At 38.5% G+C, this 24406-nt stretch overlaps 2 protein-coding genes across 6 annotated transcripts; one reads left to right on the top strand and one right to left on the bottom strand.

The window, feature by feature from the left end:
• The first annotated feature begins 619 nt into the window (after positions 1–619).
• On the top strand, positions 620–20942 carry LOC139774173 (dmX-like protein 2). 5 transcript variants are annotated; one of them, XM_071709226.1, is made up of 33 exons: positions 620–696; positions 856–2417; positions 2934–3131; positions 3233–3386; positions 3621–3719; positions 4259–4471; positions 4555–4690; positions 4990–5187; positions 5309–5487; positions 5623–5835; positions 5925–6078; positions 6171–10798; positions 10883–11203; positions 11308–11406; positions 11479–11670; positions 11741–11971; positions 12082–12219; positions 12367–12599; positions 12701–12882; positions 12966–13332; positions 13414–13647; positions 13729–13981; positions 14087–14291; positions 14371–14638; positions 14784–14957; positions 15030–15128; positions 16555–16641; positions 17719–17779; positions 17900–18108; positions 18201–18345; positions 18473–18690; positions 18786–18869; positions 18943–20942. In XM_071709226.1, exons 2-33 carry the CDS (start codon positions 2331–2333, stop codon positions 19057–19059), a joined length of 10176 nt encoding a protein of 3391 aa, XP_071565327.1. In that variant the 5' UTR covers positions 620–696; positions 856–2330; the 3' UTR covers positions 19060–20942. The 5 variants fall into 5 exon arrangements, with proteins under 5 accessions (XP_071565327.1, XP_071565328.1, XP_071565330.1 ...); XM_071709227.1 differs by lacking the exon at positions 620–696 and having other exon boundaries at positions 1014–2417; positions 3636–3719; XM_071709229.1 differs by lacking the exons at positions 620–696; positions 3621–3719 and having other exon boundaries at positions 1014–2417.
• Positions 20943–21085: 143 nt separating this feature from the next.
• LOC139774176 (asparagine--tRNA ligase, cytoplasmic-like) lies at positions 21086–24245 on the bottom strand. Its single transcript, XM_071709231.1, has 10 exons — positions 24062–24245; positions 23772–23843; positions 23085–23492; positions 22843–23000; positions 22610–22753; positions 22354–22502; positions 22155–22283; positions 21804–22053; positions 21466–21729; positions 21086–21386 (listed from the first exon to the last, which is right to left on the bottom strand). The coding sequence occupies exons 2-10, from the start codon at positions 23794–23796 to the stop codon at positions 21255–21257; spliced, it is 1659 nt and encodes a 552-aa protein (XP_071565332.1). The 5' UTR covers positions 23797–23843; positions 24062–24245; the 3' UTR covers positions 21086–21254.
• Positions 24246–24406: the final 161 nt, after the last annotated feature.

Here is a 24406-nt window from a genome sequence, read left to right as displayed (position 1 = left end):
CGTGTCACTGCGATTTTTCAATACATATGTTTGAAAATTCTGTTCTTTTAAATTGGCGAAATGTCCGTGTTCAGAATTGGATGCCTAATGTAGAAATGTGTATGAGATACTTGTTGATTCTGCTGAAATAATGATGTGCCTATCGCTCCATGTTTACATAATTTTGTAATAATAAATTTATAATGTTGATTAAATATACCAAGGATTTTGAGACGATGTCGCATTAATTTCGTAATTAAAGGAAGGCATTTACTCTCCTATTTCTTTTAACATTAAGTCTGTATACCGCCTTGCAATGCGAGTTGTGAAAATATTTTTCACGCATTCCGCTCGGTTACATCATTAGGAACGCAGTATGCCAGCGTATGCTTCATAATTGGTGTCAACTGGTCGCAATTAATGACACGCACGTATCCGAGTGTTAGTTCCTCGTAAGATAAGCAATCGCGTCGCCGTTTCGCACCGACTCGAATGCAGGATAAATTTTTCTTTCTCCTCCCTCGAATCACACAATTCCATCAGACCTTTGGATTCGATTCCTCCTCTCCAAGACCTTTCCTGCTGTAATTCGAGAGAGAAGAAGAGCACGCGTTCCAATGCGCTTCAATTACGCTTTAGTGGAAAGACGGTTCGGAAAGACATTTGCTAAATATAGCATAGAGGCGGTTAATAACAAAGGATCGATATGATCGCACGGTGAATAATTTTTTCCCCGAAGAAGCTCACACTGTTCGATTATAGCGGGCCGCTATAACGTGCATTTTTCTTCTTTTGTCGTTAAACGACATTTGTGTACGTGAACGGCGCGTTCAATATGCATATGTTACACGTGTTGTTCACCTGCCTCGCTCAAAGCGAGTCTCTACGACAAGCGACTACAGTGTAGCAGTGTACATCAACAAGAGACCAACTTTTTTTTCCCAGTGTTAATCCCTCAGCGTTGCTAATAATTTTTACTGCAAAATCGTTGCTACAATTTCATGTTATTGTAGATACATAAATTTAAAAGAGACGAAATACTACAAAACGCGATTACAAATTAAACTTTGTCTTCGACTGATAACGCCCATGTTGCAATTAATATTTAATAACAATAAATTGAGGCCGCGGTCCATTTGACGCTACAAATGCTTCGAAGCGTTCTTCTTCTCCTTCTGTCTTCATTGAAAGAAAGGAGAAAAGGAATGCTTCGAAGCATTTGTAGCGTCAAGTGGACCGCAGCCTGAATCATCGATATGTTGAGACTGAAGAAGAAAAGGAAGAACGAGTCCAAAAATTCATTCTCTTCGAGTCACAAAAGAAGATGCAACGATTTACAGTTATTAACACGAATAGAATAATTCGTTGTCATTTAGTACATGACAAAATTAAATTAACGAATATCAAATTACATAGAAATTTTATAGCGAGCAATTTTGCCGGGAAAGGAGAGGGTTGCTGAGTAATTGCTCACCGATTAAAGTTAATAGGAGTTCGATCCAAGTGTCGCCCCTTTATTAGTTTAATATTAAATAGCTGTAAAAAAAAGAAATTGCGAATTAATTGATTGTCATCGGTCAGTTTTGAGACATAATAAATTGCGATAAATCGTGTACTTTTTTGAAAATGATTATTTAGGCGTCGATTTATTTCTCCAACGTCGCTCAGCCGAGGCAATCACAAATCGTGTTTACATTACGATCCTTATCATCCCTATCCACTATCTGTCTCGCTCCCGACGGCGACGACGTGGGAGCCGTCTTAAAGTCGTCAGCATCTCCCGCATCTCTCGGTATATCGATACGCGCGGATTCGCAATACGCGCGCGCGGCCGTCGGCCGTCGGCGCGATCGTTCGGTGCGTGCGTGCGCTCCGGAAGCCGCCAGCCGCCAGCCGTCTTCGTCAGCTTCGCCTTCGGCCTTCCTCGTTGGCTCGTTGGTCGGTCGGCCAGTCAGCCATCCGCATTCCGCACGGCACGGCCGCCAGCGCCAGCGCCAGCGCCAGGGAGAGTGAGTGAGTGGAGACACCGGAGACCTGCGGAGACCTTACGCGACGATGTCGCTCGTGTAGATGTGGACGTCGATTTAAAGATGGCCGCGCGGTGGCCGCCCGATCATTGTGTCGCGTCGATCTGAGGCGCGTGAGTCGCGTCCTGCGGGAGTTCGGGGATCGCGGACTTCGCGGAGCCCCAGCCGACGGACCGCCGGAGTCGGAGTCGCCGGACGTCGTCGTCGACGCGGGCATCCTCGGATACGGGTTTCGATACAGCGAACGCGAGAACGGGAACGGCGGCTCGCGGCCGCCGGACGATGATCTAACGTCTCGCGTGTGTGTGCGACGCGTGCGGTACCATGAATTGTCATCAGATACTGAGCGGCGCCTGTAATGCGGGCGATCGCTGCTACGCGGTCGGCTCCGTCGAGGGAATATCCTTCACCGTAAGTGCCGTAAGACTCCTCCGGTGACGGCCTTCCGGCGCGTCCTTGGCGATCGGCCAGCCTCGCCGCCGGAATTTCGTATGTGATTGTGATCGCAAAAGTCAATACGCACTCTCGCATTATGGAAGTCAGCTGATCGAATGACGCTTTGATTAGGCGTGCGAACGTGGGCCGTTCACGTCCCACGAGTTCACGGTTTTTTTCCGCGAACGACGAAAACATATACTACTTTTTGTCATTCTACATGTCGTATCTGATATATTTTCTTATGCATTGTGGATTAAAATATTTAAAATATTAATCTTTCGTGCTAGTATTTCGCTATTAACTGTCGAGTTGTTAAAAAACTTGACTTTTATGGAAAATAGTATATAAAGTGATAATAGGTCATATTATAGATAGAAAGATAGAATCGAGATTTGATAAGATAAGAGTGTGATGACGAGTAAAACTATTTGAAAACATGAAGTTGAAAAGTACTCAATAGATTAACTGTGGTCTATACATTCCATTCAGGCGTACGCAGCTGGCTGCAATATTGTGATTTTGGCCAATAATTTCGAACGAGTTCAAATAATTCCTGGAGCTGTGCACAATTACATCAGGATCAGCTGTCTGGACTGTAGTACAGATACGGGAAAAATAGCTGCAGCCTATGAAAACCAAGTCTGCATTTTCGAGCCAACGCCGCTTATACACAGCACCTGTTCACATGTATGTATCAGCGCTTCTCCCTGTTTTACACTTTTAGATGCGTATTTAAGAACATGTTTAAAAAGATTTTTACTAAATCTTTTCTAAATGTTCTTTTATAGCAATTAGAATACAGATGGGTTCAAACAGGAAGTCTGCAAACAGAATCGAATATTACTTCTTTATCATGGAATTTAGAAGGGACAAGATTGTTAACAGGCGGCGAACTGTTACAATTATGGCATCAAAATATCATGCCATTTCAAGAAGAGCACTGTAAGTTTAATCTCTCATAGATTTTTTATTTTAATAAAACTGATATTTTTTAAATGAATCTTGTATAACAATGGGAAATTATTTTCAAATTGTACTAAAATATACCGATATTTTATGATGAGAGATTTTATTTGCATGACATAAAATATATGTTTTTTTTCTCTTATGAGTATTCAATACTTGATTAAAATTTCAAAATATTAGAATTATCGTATTTCTCATTACTTGATACAGCAATATTACCTACAGCTACAAAGCCGAAAACATTACAAACGGAAGAAGTCAGCACGGCCGGAAATAATCATAATGTTACAGCAAATACTTCTCAGGATCGTGAGTTCATTCTTTTCGAGAATGGACGTTTAATGTTGATGTCACTTGCATGTTAATGTTAACATATCACAGCTTTATTAACGCACTGCATTTGTAATTATGGAGAACCATCACCTGCATATCTCATCCAATCAGAATGAGTTAGAGAGTTGAAACAAATGCATTTGAATGAATTCAACAAAGTTATTTTTGTGACTGATGCTATGCAAATCTTGATTGAAATTTTGATTTCGTTATATATACATATAATAATTGCAAACAGATAAAAATTGATAATTTTGATATGATTTAAAAACGCTTTAAAAACGCTCCTTATGCTTGTCACATTGAACATCTTAATTTATGCATGAGTATGCATCATTATTATAAAGTTATTACAAATAATTATAATTTTATACAAATGATTAAGATGTCATCTCTTATATTATGAAGATGCTATTAAATATTGAGCTTTTTTTATTTGAGTTCCAGATATGTACATTTTATTGTGTCCAAAAACAATTTTACTACATTGTTAAAACAAATTTATTTTTTAACAGCTGGTACGGTGACATTCTCAATTGGAGGGGAAGCTGAGAGTCCTGGGCCTGGGGATACGTCTATTCCAAATGATCCAGGCGGTTGGAATTGTGTATGGAAGTGTCGTACGGCTACACCAGTTCATCTTATGAGTTTTAGCCCCGACGGCACTCTGTTTGCAACAACAGGAATGAATGATAGATTGGTCAAAATATGGTTCGAAAACAAACAATGTATGTAATTTTACTAAATTATTTAACTGATGGTCTTTCTACAAACAGTTTTTGCAAACTATGGATTTATTTTTCGTTTCTAGTATTTCCAGTAAGAAGCATAGATCATACAAGTTTTGCACAGTCCGTGGGTAGTGACAACTTTAGTTTTGTTTATGTCGCACATCCGCGCGCTGTAACGCATCTATCTTGGCGCAAGACAAGTAAATATATGCCAAAGTAAGTAAACCGATAGCGGAATCAAATAATAACTGATATTATTTGTGAAACATAACAAGACATAACAAGACACTATTCTATTCTAAAAATATTGTTTTTTTTTACATATTAACATTTACACGAATAAGAAAAGAACCGTAATGATTCTTTATATAATAATATATAATAATTATACTATTCATACTTCTGCGAAAGAGGACTCTGTAGCAAAAATATTAACAATTAATTTATATATATTAAACAATATAAGCAAATGATATTTTCTTTTAATAATCGTTTTTTCTTTTGTCACAAATTAGAGGCTCTGTATCCAATATGTTGGTCACATCGTGTCGTGATAATATTTGTCGAGTGTGGGCAGAAACGATACCACCTGAGATCGAAGGCTTAGCTAATATGAGTCAGTTTGAAGGCTCCGATAGGCATGGTCATCATGGCAAACATCGTCATCATAATATGCACAAACATCGATTTATGCAACGACTGAAACATATGAAGTACGAAGAACATAATATTTCTTATTCACTATTTTAAAGCATAAAGAAAGCTCTATTTTTACGATGCTTATGAAATTTTAAAATAAGGTGATGAGAGATACATAAAGGTTTCTGTTTATAGAACATGTTTTCATATTCGGCGACATGCTAAGCAGCAACATCAAGCTGGCCATACAGCACCGACTTTACCAACGCTTCCATCTACATATTCTGTACATGATTTTCATAATAGTTATCAAACTTCTGGTCATTACCCAGGAATGCATTTCCACTTGGCAGCCAGTATCAACGCAGAAACTGGTATAGTATTAATGTTTATTATGCAATAGATAAAGTAGGATACAAATTTTATTTTATTTTTTTACTTTAGTATTATATTCTTCTAAAATTATTGAAATATTGGTAATCAGTGGATAGTATACATTCATGTTATAGATATACCACTAGTACCAAGCCTAATTACCGGAGACCCCGAAAGAGAACCGAATTTTATTCTACACTGGCTAAATAACAAAGAAATGCACTTTACCATGCAAGCCGAAAACATACTGCAAGAGTTAACTCGTAAAGTAGTGGAGAAAGAAGAAGGTTTGCAACATCAAGAAGCTGAACATGTGGAACATGATTCTGAGGATGAATGTACACCAAGTATGCATTTAATTTACTCTATTGCATATTTTATTGAAGATTGTTGAAACAAAAGATGTAGTTACTCTAATACTAAATGTTACTTTTAGAAAAAGGAGTTCGGCTGCAAACAGCTCAGAAGCCAATAGTCGGTGGCCGGTCAATGAGTCAAGAAGAGCACAGTAGTGACGAACATCCTACTCCACATACTACCTCATCTCACCACAGTTTAGCACACAGTGTGCACTCTCATCCCAGTCTTAGGTAAATTCTCAAAATTTCTCTTTTGTTAATTATATCAATACATTGTATAAAAAATACTATTTTATTAAAAACAAAAATAAAACGTGTTACAGCAATACAACCTCCATTAATTCTATAGCGACGGATGCAACATCTACAATGAACCACGCGCCAGATTCGTTGGACACAAAGATAGAAACGTTGCTACGTGACTGGCACCACAATCCAGATTTGCTGTTTTCGATACATCCAATAGACGGAAGTTTCTTGATTTGGCATATTGAATGGTTGGACGAATATCATCCTGGGTCTTTTCGACAGGCACAAATTTCATTTTCCACTCGTATTCCGAACGCATTTCCGCTCGGCGACGCGTCGACAATGAGTCATAATGTATCAATGTACTCTCATAATACTGGTGGACCCTTACTGAATATTCGTGAAGTTGCAAAATCCTCGACTAAAACAAGCGATCCTAGTGAAGTCGCGACTCCCTTACCTAGTCTCATAGAACAAGACGAAGAGCAATCTACCTTGACCTCAAAAGCAGGTCAAGAACTACTGAAAAATATGGAAAATACGAATGATCAAAATCAAACAAAAACGGAAACTAACGCGTTGGAAAGTAATAAAAATGGGCAAGACGCGGATCTGTTGGCCCACCCTAGTCCGATTGTTTCTATGGTGTCAAAGCACTCGAATGGTACTTTGAATTTATGGCAATTAACGTTTGCAGACAAAACGAAATTTTCACAGGTGTTGAGCATAGGGCATGCATGTAGAGCTTCCGGACATCGCTTCCGTGTAAACGACATTACTTGCCATCCTGTCTTACCTCTACTTGTAACAACCTCTCATCATAATATACCTGAGTTTTCTGGTACTCAATCAACGGAATCCAACGAAAACCTCGGCATTAAACACGATTCCTGTAAAGATAAGGATATCATGTCACCTACTGGATTTTGCAGCGAATTGATATTATGGCGCGTAGATGCCGTGGGGCCTCTGTCCAAGAGCGGTGGAGTTTCTGAATTGGCACGTATCAATTCGCCCGAGATATCGGCGTTTAGTAATGTAGCCTGGATCCCGACATTATTGCCAAGCACAACACTAGGCAATTTATCCAATTCTCCCAGTGCCTGCTTCGTAGCTAGCGACGGAGAATGTTTGAGGGTTTATCAAGCTGTCATTGACGCTAGAACGTTACTAGCCGAAGTGTCGATCAGCGAGAGAAGAAGCAGGATGATGGATTCCATGGCCAGTCTCTCGACGGATATGTCATCGGATGATGGCATTAGGCACTCCATTCACGACAGGATAAAAATAGTATCTCAACAATCTACCGCGAGACCAGGATGCGTTATACAGCTCGACGCTATTGCTGACGCTACTCACGATTGGCAGAACACGCAGTTCCTCCATGTCTTTCAAGAGCAATTAATCACCGGCGAGAGAAGCGACGAGAAGCAGCCTGGTATTGACACATCGGCCAATGATCTGGGACTTATGGAGTCCACGTTGGACGCTATGGTAGATCTGCAACAATCGACAATCTTCGAAGAGCCATTCTACATAGTGGTTCTTGAGCGTACGCAGCAGGGCACCACTGTGCATATGTGGCGATTGGTAATAGCATCACAACCAGAAACTACCGGTTTGTCAGGCTCGATGATGTATGTGCCAGATTCTCATTTGGTTCAGGATGAAGACGATGAGGGAACGCCCGGTAGATCGAGCCACGCGGAAGGTAGACGCTCACGCAGACCCAGTCAAACCGGTGGCCGGAGTCGTCGCGAGAGTCAGGCCGATCTGGACTCGACGTTCTTGCCTCGTCGCCATCAAAACAGCCACGTCCTCATTACCACCACGAAAGTCTGCACGCAGGAATTGCCGTTGCCCGACGGTGTGGAGGTGATTCACGCCGCTCCCGCTGCGGGACATTTAAGTAGCTCCTCAATATATCCCGCCTGCTTTGCGCCATATATCATTGTGACGGCGTGCAGCGACAGCACTGTACGATTTTGGAAATGCAAAGTGACGAAGAGGCCGGACGAAAAGCTGGATTACGAATGGTGCGAGTGGGAGATGACCAGGAAAGACCAGGAATCCACTATTGATATCACCGGTCAGCCGTTGAACATAAGCGCGGCTTACAGCGGACGCATCGCTTGCGCCTATAAGTACGGAAAATCGTTTACGCGTCCGACGAAGAGCGATCCGGATTCGCGCTACGTGAATCTTTGTGTCGCTATATATGAATGCGAAAGCACAGGTGGCAGCGAATGGATCTTGGAAGACACGATTCATCTGAAGAATATTCATCTACCACGAATAGCGGTGGATCAGCACCTAGACCTTAGCTATTTGTACGACAGTAGATTCTTGCAGAAGAAGCAACGGCTTACTCAGGTGTTGCAGACCCTCAGTCACGAAGATATAAGATCCTCGAGAAACGGAGAGAATGGCGATTCCACGAAAGCTGGCCTGCTGGCGGTCCCGTCGTTCAGTACCCTGCAGTCTTTGCGGAAATCGATCATAGAGAATGGTAACACATGCCCGCTCACGCAGAAGCATCTGGTGCAACTCGACTGGGTATCTAAAGAGGACGGCTCGCATATTCTGACTGTGGGCGTCGGTTCCAAGATTATGCTGTTCACTCCAGTGTGTTCGGATCTGGCGCAAGCTAACATGAAAGCAATGAAGGAATCTCAGAGTAATAACAGGCCGATATTGAGAAAGACTTCGTCACTGGCTCAGCCGCAATTCGTTGACGAGATCCGATGGATGAAATTGCGCAAAATCGAGCTGACGACGGCAGACGGTCTACCGCCACTACCCATGCAAATATCCTGGGTGCGAGACGGCATTCTGGTTGTCGGCATGGATTCCGAGATGCATGTGTACTCACAGTGGAAACCAAATCCGAAGAACGATTGCTTCCATTCGAATCTGCAGCATCAGGAGTCCGACGAGTTCCAAGCGAGTCGAAACTTGCGCGATGAGGATCTACGCACATTGGCGCACGAGACGTCCCAGAGACGACTGGCAAACGTGTCTTCCATGCCACATTTGTCGCGCGTTAGTAGTATCAATTTGACAATGCTGGATGCCAAGAAGAAGCGCGGTATACAGAACGAGAACTTGAGTTTCGACTACATGCCGGATTACGGATTATTCGAAGCGTCGAGGATAGCCTGTCCGGTTTTACCGCAGTATCATCCTAAGCAGCTGATGGAACTATTAAATTCGGGTAAGATCAGATGGGTGAAGGCTATACTGGCGCATCTCGTCCGATGTATAGGTAGTTCCTGCAACTTGCGGGCCGACGACGAGAGTCTGGTGAAGCAGCGCGGTTGGTCCCGATCGAGAACGATGTCGGTGAGTTATATGGGTACGACATCGCCGCTGGAACCGAGAGGTTCGACTACGCAGATACCGGAGGAATTGACGCTGGATTACGCGGAGATTACATCCATCTCTCCACTCCCGTTATGGACTTTGTTGATGGCCGACAAAGAAACGAATTTACCGCATCAGCAGAACGAGGACAAGCACGATTACAACAAGCTATTCGACAGCAACTTGGATGAAGGAGAATCGTTGGACGATATGTTGGACGAAGATTATGAACGTTCGCGGCAAAAGGATAGACGATCCTCAGTGCCGGAGAGACAAGGAATATCTCACTTCGGTCCCAGACAAGGCAGACTGTTGTCGCGTCTCTTGACTCACACTCATCTCCCGGGACTCTCCAGTCTCGACCAAATGCATCTACTCGCCTTAGCGGATACCGTGTCTACGTGTAATGTCGATTTCGCGGAAAGATTCGCAATCGACGCGGCAAAGAACGCAATCGCCAAGGAGAATCTAACAGGCATTCCGGACGGCGAAACTGTGTCTACCGATTCGCTGGACGACTGCGGCCTCAGATTCCTCTTAGCAATGAAACATTACAATTATCTGATACGCTGCTTACCGTTGGCACAAAGAGCGCAATTCCAGAAACAGGGTGTCGCGTCGAATAATCTCGTGTGGGCGTTTCATTCCGAATCCGAGGAGGAATTGTTGGGATTAATTCCGTCTTATGCCAAAGATCAACCAAAGTGGTCTGTGCTGAAGGAACTTGGCGTAGGTTGGTGGATTAGGAGCAATACGGTGCTGAAGAAATGCATAGATAAAATAGCGAAGGCTGCATTCCAGGATAAGCAAGATCCTTTAGACGCGGCTATCTATTACTTAGCAATGAAAAAGAAAAATCTAGTGTGGGGTCTATTTAGGAATAAGCGAGACGAACGAATGACTACCTTCTTCTCGAATAATTTCGCCGAGAATCGATGGAGAAAAGCGGCTCTGAAGAACGCTTTCGCTCTGCTTGGAAAGCAACGATTCGACCATGCGGCCGCGTTCTTTTTACTTGCTGGAGCTTTGAAGGATGCCATCGATGTATGCTTGAATAAACTGAACGATATCCAACTCGCGATGGTGATAGCTAGACTCTACGAGAATGATACGTCATCTCCTAATATGAGAAGATTATTGTACGAAGAAATCCTAGGTTGCGATAAAGATGGACAAAATCAAGATATGAGCAGAGCGCATCCTGATCCATTCTTGCGTAGCATGGCTCTGTGGATCTTGAAGGATCATTCTGGCTCTCTCAATACTTTGCTTTTGACCAACGTCGGTCATATGCATCCGCAGTATGACGATGAATCTGATAAGCCAGAAGGAACAACAGGTAAATAATATTGATGTACTTTGTGGATTACGTACATGAATTAACTCCTAGAATAAACGTTTTATCCCTTAACTTTTATTTCAGCAAACCCAAACGTTTTCAATTTCTACGTTTATCTTCGTACACATCCGTTATTAATCAGACAGTATATCGCGTCCACCGCGCAAGATAAGAAGAAAGGACACTCCGTAGTAATTTCGGGATTCAGTTATGGCACAGAGACTAAGAGACCAGATCAACCAGATAAACAGTTATTGTTAGAGGATAGTATTACACCATTGGAGAGACAACTGTATTTCACAACGGCACACGCACACTTTAAAGCTGGTTGTCCAGCTCTCGCTCTTGAAGTTTTATCTAAATTACCTAATAAAGTTATGGAAACAAATGGCGAAGATTCACCAAGTAAGTAATACATGTATTTATACATTAATTGACAATCTCTGTAAATTCTAAATTGGAAATATTACGATCTACCTATCCTATAATATCTTTCTATTCTATAATAGGCTTATTGAACAGTCCAAGTAAGGCCAGAGCTCAAGATGCTCAAATAGATACCGGTATTATTAATTGGGGAAATGAGTCGAATGCAGTAAACAATAAAGGTACGTAGAGCTATCATTATTTTAAGTAAAATGTATTAAGAATATATGAAGTTAACGAAGTATCGCTTTTAGATGCCAATGTAGATTGGGGTACGCCATCATTTGATTGGTCTCAAAATAGCACGCGCGTGAAAGGAGATAAATTAGAATTAAACTGGGATGATGATGAGACGGGTGAAGGTGAGGACGCTGATAGTCCTCCCATGAGTATGAAACTTGACAAGAAAGAACAGGATAACGCGCATAAATCAGAAACTGATAACAGTAAGACTCCTTTTTTTTCTTGTGAACTAATTCTTACACAATTTTACTATTAATGAAAATATTTTTGAAGACGTAGCAAAATCAGCTGGACAATTGGATATTATGGCGCAACAATTGAAATTTGTGGCATGCTTGAAAATCTTAATGGAAGAACTGTCCACGTTAGCGACAGGTTTTGAAGTAGACGGAGGTCAGCTACGATATCAACTATATGTATGGTTGGAACGAGAAGTAGACGCATTAAGACAACTTTGTAGCTACAGTACAAATGCAGACGGAGACATGAACAACGTAGCAGAATGTAAATCTTTTTTTATTTTACATAAACATATGAATAACATAGTAATAATTTCTTAAAAATTATAGATTAATAAAAATCGATAGTGATGCTAATAGAAGAATAATTTTTAGATGAAGGCGGTATGGTCGATGACGTGCCACCATATAAACCTGGCGAGCAGCCAACGTTACATCAAATACTGGTAGCGGAGAAGTTAGATTTTGAGGCTAAAGTACAGAGAGCTGCAAAGAGGAAGAAATGGTTGAAAGGTTGATTAACTTTATCTCGATGTTATATAATTAAACATTCTAATTTCAGAAATTATTGTATTTAACAAACTTTTCGCAAATTCAATATTTTAACTTTTAAAAGACAGTCTATAAAAACAGAATCGATTAGCATCGTGTTATTTTCAGCTAACGAGACATTGTTGAGGACATTATTATCGTATTGTTCATTGCACGGTGCATCGGGTGGCGGTTTAGCGTCAGTAAGAATGGAATTGGTACTCTTGCTACAGGAATTGCAACAAGAAAAGACTCAACAACAATTGCTCAGTCCTCTTCCTTTCCCCACTACACTACCTCTGTTAAGCGCCAGCGTCGCTTGCAACAAGACTGTCGTTGCTGATCCAGTTCGACATCTACAGGTTCGTGAAAATCTCCTTTTATTCTTTTAATCTGAAAAATGTCTTATTCTCCTTTATTCCTTTTGTATCGATATACAATATCGTATCATTGTTTTTCGTAGTCTCTCGCACATGATATGCTGCAGACCTTAGTAGAGCTACGCAATCCACCGATGCCTAACAGAAATACGCATTATTGCGAAGTATTCATCATGAGAGATTTAGCGGTAGCACTTAGCGCCTGTATTTATCAATCACTTTGCGATTCGGACACGTTCGTTATGAAGCATCACCAGCCAGATAGGTAAGTTATATGTTTATATTGTAATTAAATCAATTAAATGTTATACAGGATATTCCTGATCATACATATATATTATCTTTCAGTTTTCCGGTAGTCGCTGAAGTAGAAACGACGGGTGGTCATTTAGTAGCCTCAAACAGATATCATCGACGGTATTCGACGGATGATGGTGTATGCATAACTACCTCACCTGCTAAATGGCCAGGCGTAACAAATTTGCGTGCGTTGTTAGCTCGGGAGAAAGACGAGGACACTCCGAAGCTGAATATTCTGCTCTGCGAAGCTTTCGTGGCGACATATATGAGTCTCTTCATTTACGCCCTGTCGAGTTGCGACAGTCACATTTTATACAGACTAGTGGGACAACACTTCGATAACAATACATGGTCATCTCTCTTCGGCGGGGGAGTTAAGAAGCTGCTGCGCGTAGCAAGCACGACTAATAATCAGGTATCAATTAGTTTTAGTCAGTTCTCCGTTTTATATTTCGCGAACGTTGCTTTTTTATTTTTGTGTGTTTTTTTTTGTCAGGGCGGTAACACGATTAGCGTCGAGCGGACCGATAGTATGACCAGTGATATTCAAAGTACCGCCAGTGGTATGTGGAACACCATGACGTCATTGACTAAACAACGTGTCAAGCTGAATATGAAACTATTAGGACAATTTACGGGTCAACAGCCAAATATGAAAGAAGATAAGCCTACATATAGAGAACAGTTTGTTTCGCCGCAAATGAGCATGATCTCCTATTTTCTCATGAAGGTATGGATGAAATAAATATCGAAAGAGTTTGTATGTCTACATTATTTTACTGTTATGATTAATTGTATGATACTCTTTCAGCCACGCATAGAGACTGAATATGCAGATGAAATTGATTATGATTCTTCCGATTCTGCGGTATCTGACTTAGATTCTACAGACGATGAGGAAGATGTATTCGACACGGGTTCGAAACCAAAGAGTAAACCAAAGGATAATACAGAGCATAGTAATTCCAATTCGTATAGTTGGAGCGTAATGAGATTAGCAACAGTTAAAATACTGCAACATCAATTACAAGATTTTATGACTGTTGCCGGTATAGAAATGCAAGGTATGAAATATTTTGTAAATAATATCTTAGGTATATATATATATATATATATATATAATATACAATAACAATGATATTAACAAGATAATGCATTTGTTATTCTAGAATTACCTGTAAGTAGCCCGCTAATCCACGGTACTTTGGGCATTGTTGCGCAATGGCAAGAGTCTTTGCGCGAAGAATTGGAATTTAAAGGTCCACCCCCAGCGAATTACATACCGGGCTGTGCGCCGGATCCTTCTCCCACGCCTGGAAAACCTGCTATTCATAAATATCGATCGTTATTAGAGAAAGGAAATACGCCCTTTAAGTGAGCACATTTTGTTCAGTTAAAAATTAAAAGTCGAAAGAATGAGGGAAATAGAAAAAAAATATTCTCATGATTCCAGTACACGATTGGCATCCGCAGCGCCTACCAATCGTCTGTGGTGTTATTTAGTCAGACAGGAAATGGTTCAGGATATTTTTATTCGCGCAGTATTTGGTAAACGAAGATCCATGTCAACGATACTTGAAAGCAGTCAGTCAGTCGTTGACGGCGTACATCGTGGAACTGGAGAAGATAAGGGTAGTGATAGTGGCACTACAAGCTTACCAGAACCAGTCAGAATCATCCATAAGGAACAAGATAGCATCAGTGCCTTCTGTCTTAATCAGGTACCTGATTTAACTCTTATTTTTCCAGTCATGATAATTACTTTCTAAGGAAACTTGCAAGCAGATTTTTAGATTGCCTTGAGAATGTTTTATTTAGATGTTTGTAACATAGTGGTAATATTGTGTGATTGATGGTCGTGTATAGGTAAACCCAGGTTTAATGGCCCTTGCTACACCTCGGGAAGTACAAGAGATGAACATTTCCCTGCTCCTAGAACTTCCGTCGTGGTTGGAAGATGAATGCGAATTTGATATTATCAACTTGAATAAACAACCTGATCCAGAGCCTGTACCGCCAACCAGTTTCTTAGTTATACAGGTGCGGCTTAACACAATATCTTTATATTCGCACAATAATAAACTGCATATTTTACACACCTATCATTTGCAGACAGCAGCAGATCGTCCTTTGTTGGCGCAGAGTCCTCAGCAAAACAGTCCCCAAACCCACTCAGGTATAGCCAGTCAGAGTGGACGTGGCGCGAGCGTGGTGAGTTTTCTGATTATATCGCAATTTATATAGCAAATAACGTCAAAAGTCGCATTATTATATATATCATAAATTAAGAGATTTTTTTCGTAGAAATTAATGAAATGTCTCTCGATAGAACTTATAATATAATCTTAAATATGATAAGACAAGTTAGAGAAAAAAGATATTTTATATATACTTTAATATAACATTTTATACATATTTTATAAATATAATTCAAATCTTGTAAATATAACTAAAATTATAATTTATGTAAAGAATTTAATTTTTTAAATTTTTTATCTATATATTTGTGCTACACTTACCGTTTGATATATCACCCTTGAATGCTGAGTTTATTTTAATAAGAATAAAATATGAATTTCACTTATCCTCTTTGTTATATTGCATTCATTTATTTGTTATTATATCTCAGAGAGAAAGTAGAGAGAATTTATTTTTGTTTTGAGTGTAACTGTAAATCTCACTATGTATTGTTTAATATGCATATATGTGCGTGGGGTGTAAAAGATGTGCAGTTAATCATTACTATGCAAGAGATTGTATATTTAATGAAGTTAATTAACTCATATATATATATATATATATATATATATATAAAGCTTGACTTATTATAACTGAGGAAATGTTTGCAATATTTCCAAGATTAATATATGAGTTCTAAGTTGCTTACAAGTATTTGTAATAAGAATTATCTGGCAAAATAAGGGGTTCTAAGGAGGGGTTTTAATGAGCTTTTACTTACAAACATTTATGCTAACTTAGCTAGGAAGCGTGTTGTCTAGGATATTCTAAGAAACATTATATGTGTACTAAGTTTCTGCATATACATTGTATATTGTTTGACATCACTCCATCTAAGGCGTGTCTCTCGTAATAATATCTTTGTTTTGTCTTTGATACGAAGGTAATATTATTAGGCAATGCTTTGACGCATTGACAGTCAAAACGCTGCGAGTCTAGAAGCAGTATTTTGCACCAAAGGCAAAAAACTATGATTATAAAGAAACCATTTATTGCATGACATATATATATTAAGACCAAAGTGTGCACTGTCTCACATATCAGGATACGGCTGAATTCAAGGCTTGCTCGTTTTACATGATAAATATTGGAAACAAATTTATCATATCTCTACCTGTCTAAAACTAAGAAAGTTTGTTGATTGTATAATGATTATTTCTCTCTCATCTGATCGAGATCGGATCAATCAAATTCTAAAAAATATAACAACTTTCTCGTACGTTACTTTTCTTGAATATAAAGGCAAGAGAGATTGCGAGACAAGCCTTGCAAGCCATGAATATGGTGTACTCGGTTAGGGTAGCACAAGTGGTGACGGAGACAATGTTGCTTGTTCAATGCTTACCTAACATCTAACTTGGTCTGCGTCACTGAACTGGCGGCTCATTCGCTCGCTCAGATGAAGGGGATGCCTGCTTTTCCTGGCTCCCACGACCTGCGTTTCTGTCAATTTGTTGCCGATAGGAGCAAACACTTGTTAAAGCCGGTGAGATTTACATCTAACAGACCCTAGTCTATCCTAGTGCAAATTTTCATGTTTAACTTTTTTGGGTAACAAGCAGGTATCTGATTTGTAATATGTTACAGCTCGTAAGTTTATAGCTTGCAATTTTATTGTGAAGACTCGAGATTATCCAAAAAAATAAAAATAAAAATCACTGAGATCGTTGAACATTTTTTAACTCTTCATGTATATTACAAGTCAGATATATCTTGAATTTTCAAAGGATCTTACAGTTCAACCGTAAGACCTTTTTTAGAAATATTTAGCCATCATTTTGTCTAAAAGGTCAACATGCACAGTGCATTGGTTTGTACTTTTCTTTGCTTACATTATCAGCATAACAATTATATGATACGAAGGTTTTATTAAAAGAAAGAATTATTAGCGTGTATTCGATTGGCAAATACGGTGTTTCATCTGCTCCTAGATTTTCATAAATGTTATATTCATGGATGAAACTCACTGTTCTTATCACAAGTATCACGTTGAATATATTAAATGAACATGATTGGAATATGGATCTAATGCATGTACTATCCAAACTCTTCGACTGATTGTACATATAATTTTTTCACGAATAATCCAATGTATTTAATTTTAAAAATATCACGCTTTTCATACTCTCTCAATACAAGGCTTATAAGACTTGGATGCGTAGAAGTCCATTATACTTCGTCATACAATATGAATCCACATTCGTGTACATGTTCACATGTTAATTCAACGTTTTCAACGCTAACCCGTAGAGATAAACGTTAGAACAGCTAATTTTGCAAGCTAGTGCCGAAAACTAGTTTCAGCCGAATACTAGTTGCAATTGTCTTAAGTGGAAACTCGCTGCAACGTTTGAAACGCATGCTACATGTTTATTATGTGCAACTCTATTAAACCTATTTTGCGTTAACATAACACCCAGACTGCGTTATATCTTAATATTGCTGAATGTGTATTTATGAAGTTACGTTTAATTCTGCTGGAATATTACATATATAAATGTACATATTTTTATCTCCAATCTTTTCATTCGCAAATTCAATCGGCTGTATTTTATTCCAACAGATCCTGAAGCATAAAATCGATGGAATCAGGAGAATCTCTTCCCATCCGCTTTTACCATTATGTGAGTATATTTGTTGTTCTGATAAACGCGCGAATACAGTAAATTTCTATTCTTCACGACTACGCTGAAATTACTGAAGAGTTTTAACATGTTTGTTATTCTTTTATATGGCGACATCAGACTTAACCGGATCGCAAGATGGTTCTGTATCGTTATGGGAGTGGGGACATCAGACGGCCGTCGCTACTCCAAGAGCACCTGGCACTTTTGCCAAAGTGACCCGCGTGCGATTCTCTCAGCACGGTAACAAGTTCGGCGTGGCTGATTCCGATGGCCATTTGAGTCTATTTCAAGTGGCCTGCCGAGAAGGAACGGCTCGACCATTCTTCGTAAGAATCTTATAATCAGTCTAAAAAACATTGAAAGTATCTCTCAGTACGTCTGAGGCTCGCTGTTGACACTATCGATTATGTTGTTTCAGACTTACCAGTGCCACAGTAAAGTGACCTCAGACTTCGTCTTCCTTGGCGCATGCAGTCTTGTAGCTACCGCGGGTCACGGCTCGGAAGGACGGAACGTAGCATTATGGGACACGTTACTTCCGCAAAACAAATCTCTTGTACAAGGTACGAATAATTTGTGCACATTATATATCTAATATGACTTAATTTGCTAACGAATAATCGGAATAATAATCCTTTACTCCTTCCTGTAATTACGGTGTGAATTAACGGTGTGATTGTGTCTCTTCAGGCTTCATGTGTCACGATCAGGGAGCCAGCGCCTTGATTCTGGCACCGCAGCATCAGCTGCTGATCAGCGGCGGCAAGAAAGGCGACATTAATATATTCGACGTACGACAACGGCAACAGAGGCAGAGATTCCAAGCGCACGAGTCGGCTATCAAATGTCTGGCGCTCGATCCGCATGAGGAATTTTTCGTTAGTGGGGCAGGTGATGGTGATATTAAGGTAAAACAAGTCGTTGCCTCTTCAAACCGCGACTTCTCAATGTGAATTGCCGTGCACTCTTTCCAAACGGTAATGAGCAAACATCTTGTCCACAGATATGGGGTTTGACCGTCCATTCTCTTCTCTACTCGTTTCCTAGTGAACATCCACGGTCTAGTTTCTTCAAAAACATAGGACAGGTACTGTAGCGTTGTGATTACCGATTCGTTTAAATGCGAAACGGAGATATAACGTAATCATTTGTTTTGCCAGGGCGTTACCCAGTTACATGTGGATTCTGCGGGTCGATTGTTTTCGTGTGGAGCAGATGGTTCGATGAAAGTCCGTCAACTGCCAGAACGCGATTGTGTAATACAAACGCTTTATTAGAATTAAAAAGAGGGAAAAAAAGTTGATGAAAAAGAAGCTAATACCGTGTAAGTATATTACGCAAAAAGAACCGATATTTATTGATTATATACATATACATAAATATGAAAGGCGAATCATTAAAGAAATTCACGCAAATAATTGGATTGCTGTTGTACGATATATCCACTACTTTTACATACGAACCGTGCAGGCGGTGCGGTATCTCTTTGCATGGCTAGTGTGTTGTAACAAGCTTATATATCGGGTGTTACATTTATAAATATATATAGATATCGTTTCATCGAGAACTACTTTATTGCATAATAAAGTACTGAATTCCGCACGAATATTGTTGTTGTTGTCCAAAACTGAAGCTCTTATAGTCTAAAGTTAGTATAAACTGTAATCTTAGCGTCTCAAAGTGTTTCCCCGATCTAAGGAAAAAAAAAAGAAAAAAGAAAACCAAAGCAGCGAGCAATTACACAAATAACTGTAGCGCCAAAAAGGCTGCGAAGACTGCACTGTATTTTCCCTAAAGTGGATTTCGTACGAAGCAACATATAATAACACTAATCGATCATTCCTTTCTCACATGAAAGTAATATTATACGATTCGATAAATGATATGTAATAATCTTCATGTACCTTCATATTTTAATATGTAATATGTATTTATAAATATTTATTTATAAAGATCAGTTGATGAATTCTATTGTTTATCGGCGGATAATTTAAAGATGATTTAGCCGACTTTTTCATAGCGGTTATTGACCATAGTGAAACAAGATGTTTCTTTGTGTTAAATAAGAAACTGCTGTTTCTGTATATTATTTGTTGAAATAGAGGCAGTGTGCGCAATGTAAGTTATTGTTCTGTAATATAGTTCGATAAATTAGTTCGAACAGGTCCTCATGTATTCAAGGTACTCCACTCCGATGCTTTTTCGTTATTACTACTATACGATACGATATATTCGTAAGATATGTAAAACACGCCGAGCAATTTTGGATAATGAGTAAAATACAGAGCTTGAAATCTGTGTTGCCTTCTGAACTCTTTCTATCTCTTTATCTTGAAATGTACACTATAGTCCTGAGAGAGATAAGTGCAACGCAGCATAATTGCTGCGACGCGTTTATCTTATTGCATATGTATACAGAATTATTTGAAATATATATTATAAATGATGAACAAATGATAGAATAATAGTCTCGAAAATTACTTTTTTCAAATCACTTACATTTGTTTTAACAACTTCACAAATATTTCACAGATGTCTAGATAAATGTATTTTCCTCATATCCAGTTTTGTTAATATCACGTGAATTGTGATCAAGCACCGTTCGATGTGAACTTGTTTGAAGATGTGTAACGCCATAATTTTTAAATTAGTATTGTTTCCGTCGCTATAAATTTTAGAACTTTTCGCAAGTAATTGTTGCAAATATAGTATGATTCTGTTATAAAATATGTATACATAAAATTATAAGCTATAACAAAGGATTTATTTTTGTTAAATGCACTTGTTGAATGACACTTTTATCAGTTCATATATACATATATATATAATAAAGTTAAATCCGCTGTTTGATTTACACACAATGCACTTATATAGATACTTATTAATCTTTTGCCCTTTATTTCAAAATTACAAAATCTTCACCATACGAATAATGCAGAAAGAATAAATAATTTATATTAATCGCCTAATAATTTTAAGCATCTTTCCGTCATGAAACATTATTAAAAAAACTTACTATATAAAAACAAAGCCAATATTTATACAATGCATATACATATGTAATTATGTAATATTTTATGTGAATTTTTATTTGAACCGCTATATACGCAGTCGATGGCATTGTATACTCGATTATACAATAAATATGTGCAAATTATAAGTATCGGAAATATCCAGCCTTTGACAATATATGTATACTATTCGTTATACGGATACTGTGTTATTGTTAGAGAAGATCACACAATAATACATAGTATTTTGCATAATAAGGATGGAGAGAATAATGGATACTCGGAACACACATACTTGAACATAAATCCTTTATTTAGGTTTTCCATGAGTTCATTTTTTTGTGTAGTTACGTAATTAATATATAACGCAGTATTATAAATTATTATAATATTAGAAAGTGAAACATCTCTCTACTGATGTAATCATCGACGTAATATCCATATTCCCATAGAATATTCTTTTATGGGCGACAACGCTCCAAGAAACGCGGATACAAGCACACCTCGCGTATGTGATATCTGTTCAACAGCCAGCACAAAATTCGCTCTAAGCCCAATCCATAACCGCCATGAGGACAAGATCCATATTTCCGCTGTAAAGTAACGTAAGTAATTATTCGATCTATAATATTATTCCAATTAAAATTTAGAATGTATCTTCTTCGTATTTACCTGGTCTGTGTACCAGTAGTACGGGGCCGGATCAATGTTTTCACGGCTGTAACCCTCCATCATCTCCTCATAATCCCAGATACGCATCGAACCGCCGACGATTTCACCCACATTCGGTAAAAGCACATCAACAGACTCCGTTAAGCGTCTATCCTCTGTGCAACGCTGCATGTAAAATGACTTAATTTCAGCGGGGAAACGACAAAGCATTATCGGCTCATTGATAGCATCGGTCATTTTTCTTTCTGGCATTTCTGGAATGTCCTATAAAAGATGATAATAATTATATGTTTTGTCTGAATTTAGATGATAAGAGAGATACACAAACTTGTTCATACTTCTCCAAACTCATAAAAACTGCCATCTTCTTTTGTGATATTGTTTTCTCTTAGATATTCAATCGCATCGCTGTAGTTCATTCGCTTGAAAGGCTTCTTGGGTACTTGAAAGTTAGGATTCAATTCTTTGATAAGATGACCATACGGCGATTGTAGAACTCGTTCGACTACGTCGCAAATTAAATCTTCTAGTCGATCAAGTAGATCATCAAATGTGATAAATGCACATTCTGCCTCAATATGCGTGTATCTAAAAATTAATTCAATATTTAAAAGTTAATTCCAAAAAGAACAAGTATATACCAACTTCTTTATAATATAAAATAATATACTATATATTTATATACGAACTCGGCAAGGTGGCGACGTGTTCTCGATTGCTCTGCCCGATATGATTGGGCAATGCAATATACATCTCCCATGGCTGGAAGGCACGTTTCAAGATATAATTGAGAACTCTGAGTAAGAAAAGCGGTTTCCCTGAAAACAATACTAATTAGTTGACTCATAATTGTGTGGTTAATAACTCGGTCTATTTATTTACGCATACCCAAAATAATCTAATTTGAAGAGAGTCGAACCACCCTCTACTTGAGTTTGCACTAAAGTTGGTGGAGTCATTTCGTAATATCCACGCTCTTTATAATGGTCTCTGAATGCTTGCATTATTGCAGATCTCATAATCAAGATTTTTGATGTCTGAAATTAATAATGATTTTATTATGAATAACGAATTATTTATCTATAAATCCAACAGAAATTATATTAAAAACTCTATAAGAGCATTAAAACTTTTTTTATCGTACATTTTCACCTCGAATCATAATATGCCTGTTGTCCAATTGTACATCAGGAAGAGCTTCTTCATTCAATATTGAATCGGCGCCACCAGGAGGCGATGGTCCAACAAGTTTCCAATAATCAACGCACAATTCGTGTCCATCCGGTGCCTGAAATTAAATAATAACATATAAACATACCTTATCCAAATGTATAGCACATCAATGATTTAATATACGATATAATATGTCAAATGTACATTTTTCCCTTCAGGAACAGCTTTCAAGACCCCAAACAGTTGAACAGCAGCTTCTGTGGCAAGAGTCAAAGCATTATATGTTTGACAAAGCTTATCAGTTAGTACACACTGCAAAAAGCCTGTTCCATCCCGCAATGTGATGAACATAAGGGCTTTGCCTATAATAGAAACTGTTCATGAGTTTTGGAATTCAATAAATTATCATATTACAAGTATTAGAGAGAAACTTAATTATATCGCACCTTGTCGTCTTAGTCTATGCACCCATCCGTATATTTTGACTCTTTGATCCCTGTGACTAAGAGCTTCTTTTATCTTGATTTGTTTTGCTTCCGGCAGAGTCTTATCCTCTTCTATAACAATCGCTTTAGCCTCTTCAAGATTTTTCAATCTCTTCTCTTCATCCTCCAACAACTTCTTCTCCTTCCCTTCACCCTTATACTGTTCTCTAACCCAAATCTTTTGTATCTTTTTTAACTGCTTTTTTGATGCTGGTTCATATTTCTTGCCACTTTCACGCGAGTCCTGGTAGATAATCGGAAAGGGTTCCTTATTGGCATGACGCATTGCTCTTAGAATAGTTTTAAACGGGTTGACCTCTGAACCATCTCCCGTCTCGTCGTTACCATTCTTGTCTGATGTATAGATACCTTGTAAAATATTTATTGCATTATTACATACATTTTCCTATTGCTTGTTTAATTATTGTTAATATTGACACATACATTAAGTAACGTATAACTTCATACTGTCTTACTATTACTATTCATGGGTGCGTTTTGTTTCACGCCTGCCTTGTTTAACATTCAATGAATAACAAGGATAAGTGATGCATTATGCGCATCATGCGTGAAACAGAACGCGCCCCTTGTTATCATTCTTTACTGTAGCAGTTATCACTATCATTACATCAGTCTGATGCAACTTACCTGATGATATTACTTCCTCGGACATAGTGGCTGATAAATTTATTTGATAGAAATATCACTGAATAATATATCCTATAAAAAATATCTTTGTTATTAAATTATAATCTTATTTTACGCTACACCGGTAACCACATGTTAGTGTAAATTTTTAATCACTACAAATATTGCAACAATATTATACACAACATAGTATATTAAATGCTGCACTAAAGCTTTAAATTATAATTAACATATTATTTTAAATTTATTATACAGTATATTTTACAAAGTAAATAAATATTCAAACTTACTCTCTTACTCGGCAAGTACTTTATCCAATAAAAAATGAACAAAATGCAACGTGTCGAACACCTCAAGTGACGTTTAACAAATCACTAGCCGGGCCGGGCCGCTAGCGGAACGGCAAATACATAAAATTCTCAAATCTTGAAATCTCTCTGCACGTTCTGCAACGTGCAACGTTCTGACGCACGTAAAATCAAGCCCTCTGTCGGAATAAGTGTGAACTATGGATTTTTTCGATGAGTTTTGGAACGCAATTATAACAAAATATGACAGCATCTTTTCTAATTTGCGTTCCAAAACTCATTAAAAAAAAATCTATAGTTCACAATTATTCCGGCAGAGAGCTCTCC

The sequence above is a fragment of the Temnothorax nylanderi genome, unplaced genomic scaffold (genome assembly GCF_030848795.1).
Source record: "Temnothorax nylanderi isolate EJ_2023f unplaced genomic scaffold, tnyl_v1.0 TNYL_tig0074_pilon, whole genome shotgun sequence".
NCBI classification, from domain to species: domain Eukaryota; kingdom Metazoa; phylum Arthropoda; class Insecta; order Hymenoptera; family Formicidae; genus Temnothorax; species Temnothorax nylanderi.
The sequence above is the reverse complement of the archived record's forward strand: the minus strand, read 5'-3'. Positions and strand labels throughout refer to the sequence as shown.